Source organism: Vombatus ursinus, unplaced genomic scaffold (genome assembly GCF_900497805.2).
Source record: "Vombatus ursinus unplaced genomic scaffold, bare-nosed wombat genome assembly UNPS02011369.1, whole genome shotgun sequence".
Classification (NCBI taxonomy): Eukaryota; Metazoa; Chordata; class Mammalia; order Diprotodontia; family Vombatidae; genus Vombatus; species Vombatus ursinus.
Window position 1 is genome coordinate 6,048,396 of NW_020951147.1, and position 3,791 is coordinate 6,052,186.

The window sequence follows — 3,791 nt, forward strand, 5'->3', positions numbered from 1 at the left end:
GGATCTTAGAACAGGGGATGTCTGAGCTGGGAGGGATCTTAGAGCAGGGGATGTCTGAGCTGGGAGGGATCTTAGAGCAGGGGATGTGTGAGCTGGGAGGGATCTTAGAGCAGGGGATGTCTGAGCTGGGTGGGATCTTAGAGCAGGGGATGTCTGAGCTGGGTGGGATCTTAGAACAGGGGATGTCTGAGCTGGGAGGGATCTTAGAGCAGAGGATGTCTGAGCTGGGAGGGATCTTAGAACAGAGAACGTTACTGAATAATTCCCATGGGACAAAGTGTCAATTGGTGATCTTTTCTGGGTGTATGGGGGGTGCAGCATCTGCCTCGAAGACAGACTTGGTGGTACCTGGAGTGTAATCTGGCTATCTGCCTTTCCCAGCCTGGTTCCCATAATCTGCGCCCCCGGAGCTTCCTGTCCCCCACCAAGTGTCTGAGATGCACCTCGCTCATGCTTGGCCTCAGCCGCCAGGGGCTGGCCTGTGAAGGTGAGCCACCCTTCTCCTGCCCAGACTCCAGAGCTCCCTCCTGGTACTATGCGCCTTTCTCCCTGCCCTGCCCCGCCCCACGCCCTGGCTTCATTACTGTCCCTTCTGTTTCTCCCGCACCCCCCAGCCTGCAGTTACTTCTGCCATTCTGCCTGTGCCCCTCTGGCTCCTCCCTGCCCTGTGCCCCCTGAACTCCTCCGGACAGTCCTGGGCGTCAACGCTGAGACTGGCATCGGTACAGCTTATGAGGGCTTCCTGTCGGTGAGTGGGGCCCTGGGAGGGGTGGGGTCAGGAAGGACGGACTCAGGGCTGGCTCAGGCGTGGCCCCCCTGATCCTCCTCCCCTACCTAGGTGCCGCGCCCCTCGGGGGTGCGCCGAGGCTGGCAGAGGGTGTTTGCCATGCTCAGCGACCTCCGCCTCCTCTTATATGACGCCCCTGACCCGAAGCTCTGCCCCACGAGTAGCGCCCTCATCCAGACGCTGGACTTGAGGTGGGTAAGGGTTAGGGCAGGGAGGTCTGGGCATGGATAAGGGCCTGCAGGATAGACATCTGGGAGATGGTGGCGAGGGCCAGAGGCTGTGGGAGGGAAAGAAGGATGGAGGCTAGCAGCTGGGAGCGGAGAGCCCCTGAGGCTAGGGCTCCATGAGTCCATCAACCAGGAGGGAGGTGTCCGGGGGGAGTGCCCCCATGCCAGTCAGCCTTGTTATAGATGAGCAAGGACACGCTCCTCCAATCTGTGGCTGGTCTGGTCGGTCCTCCGCCACAGGGCTCCGGAATGGCTGGAAAGAGTAGGGATGGATTGCAGAGACTCCGGAGGGCCCGAGGCCAGCCCCCTCTGGGGCATCGCTGAGCAGGGCTCAGCCGGCCCTACAGCTCTCTGCCAGGGGGACGCTCACCTCGTCAGGGCCTTAAGGCTCCAGTCAGGGGCCTGTGCCCATGACCGCCCTCCAGATACCTGAGGACAGCCCTCTTGAGCCTTCTTTGGTATGCCACGGCCAGGTCTTGGGTTCAGATGGTCATTGTCACAAACCCAAAGCAGGGGAGGCCCAATATCCCTGTCTCCTTCTGGGCTACAGAGCCCTCTTCTCTTATCTGTGAATGGCTGTGTCCCCTGTAGGATAGAAGCTCCTTGAGGGCAGGCACAGCCTCCCTCTTGTATTTGTAGCCCTGCTACTTGGTGCATAGACAGCAGGTGCTTAATAAATCATTGACAAAGGCATGTCTAGACAACAACCCCTGTGAAAAAGACCCAGAGGTCAGAGTGGGCAGCAAGTTCTCCCAGCATTTGAGTCCTCTTGGGATGGGGCAGCAACAGAAGCCGATGGTGCTATTGGGATGCATTCAAAAGTGGGGGTGGAGCCAAGATGGCGGAGTAAAAGCAGTGACTTGCTTGAGCTCTCCCCCAGACCCCTCCAAATACCTGTAAAAAATGCCGAGCTTCCAGAACTAGGGAGGTGACCATCCTTCAGCATCCTGGAGAGCTGTGGGCACTTCCGGGCTGGGTGCCCCATTGTATTTTAAATTTTCAAGGAGCAGCTATAGGTGGCACAGTGGATAGAGCTCCAGCCAGGAGGCCCTGAGTTCAAATCTGACTTCAGACACTTGACACTTACTAGCTGTGTGACCCTGGGCAAGTCACTTAACCCCAATTGCCTCACCAAAAAGCAGAAAAAAAAAAATTTAAAATCGGTTGATGTCTTTGTTTGGCCATGCCCTACTTTTCCCAGTGTATCCTGTACCCCACTGCCTCCCAGAGAGCCAGCCTTCATAGCAAAGAATAAAGAAGGAAAAAATAAAACGAAGCAAAAGCAGACACATCAACTAAGTCTGACATTGTATGTTGTATTCCACACCTGTAGCCCCCCACCTCTGCCAGAAAGGGAGGGAAGTTGGCATTACCTTCCAGGAAAGACATTGATAAGCTGGTCCAGGAAGAACTTGTCCAGAGAGGGTGAAGGTCCTGGAGACCCTTGGTGGGAGGATTCATTGGAGGACCTAAGAATGTTTATTTGGAGAACAGAGGAATTGGGGGCTCTGCCTCTTTGGGACCCCATTTGGAGTTTTCTTGGCAAAGACACTGCAGCGGTTTGCCATTTCTTTCTCCAGCTCATTTTACACATGAGGAAATTGAGGCAAGCAGGGTGAAGTGACTTGGCCAGGGTCACACAGCTAGGAAGTGTCTGAGGCTGGATTTGAACTCAGGGAGATGAGTCTTCCTGACTCCAGGCCCGGCACTCTGTGCACTATGGCGCCCCCTGGCTGTCCCAGCCAGGAAGTCTCTGAAGGGAGTCACTTGGAATGGCTTAGCTTTGCTCTCAGAGGCAACTGTAGACCTGATGTCATGTCCAGCTCCAGGACGTTACTGATGCCCCACAACAACTCGGCTGCCTCTGACAAGGTGGGCTCTGTCGATCTCAGTCCTGTGCCTCAATGGCCCCTTCTCAGGGACACCATCAAGGGGATTTCTCTTTAAATGGGCATTCGATGCCTCTGAGATTCTGGGCTGACGGCCGACCACCAGGAGGGTGCGGCTGGGCGGAGGGGAGAGGCGTGGGTGGAGGCTGGGGACCAGGAAATGAGAAGGGGAGGTGCCATCCCTCCTCTCTGGCTCTCAGGGACCCCCGGTTCTCAGCCGCCCCAGTCCTAGCATCAGATGTCATCCATGCACAGTCCCGGGACCTACCGCGCATCTTCAGGGTGAGTGCTTGTAAAGAGAGACGCTGGGCCGTGGTCCTCTCCCCAAACTGCTCCCGGGGCTGGTTGTCCAGACCTTCAGTCCTGGGTAGTCCCCACAGGCCCCACTTCCAGCTGTCACAGGTGGGCAGCCACGGGGTGGGATGGGCAGAACCCTGGTCCGAGCGTCTCGCCCGCCCATGGGGTGGTTGAGATAGTGGATCAGACCCTCCCCACCCTACGCACCCTGGGGTTCCCCACCACCTTCATCTCCAACCTGCTTTCCCCTCAGGTAACGGCATCTCAGCTGACCGTCCCCCCGACCCTGTGTTCCGTGCTGCTCCTGGCCGACAGTGAGGCGGAGAGGGCCCGCTGGCTGCAGGTGCTGGGGGAGCTGCATCGCCTCCTGACGGACATGCGGCCCCGGCCTCTCCCCATCTACACCCTGAAGGAGGCCTATGACAACGGGCTGCCCCTGCTACCCCATGCCCTCTGCGCGGCCATCATTGGTGAGCCTCCTCCCTGGGTGTGGGCTCCCCACCAGAGCACAGTGTGCTGTGGAGGGGGCGGGGTCAGCGCAGGGGCAGTGGGGAAGGGGCAAGGCCAGCCTGGGCACGGCCAATGGGGAGA

General features: G+C 58.2%; 1 protein-coding gene across 1 annotated transcript in view; it reads left to right on the forward strand.

The window, feature by feature from the left end:
• CDC42BPG (CDC42 binding protein kinase gamma) overlaps positions 1 to 3,791 on the forward strand; it is a 27,024-nt gene that overhangs the window by 16,620 nt on the left and 6,613 nt on the right. Inside the window, 5 exon segments of the mRNA XM_027856255.1 lie at positions 382 to 487; positions 615 to 748; positions 839 to 978; positions 3,104 to 3,185; positions 3,454 to 3,670. Of these exon segments, the coding sequence (XP_027712056.1) occupies positions 382 to 487; positions 615 to 748; positions 839 to 978; positions 3,104 to 3,185; positions 3,454 to 3,670 (679 nt within the window).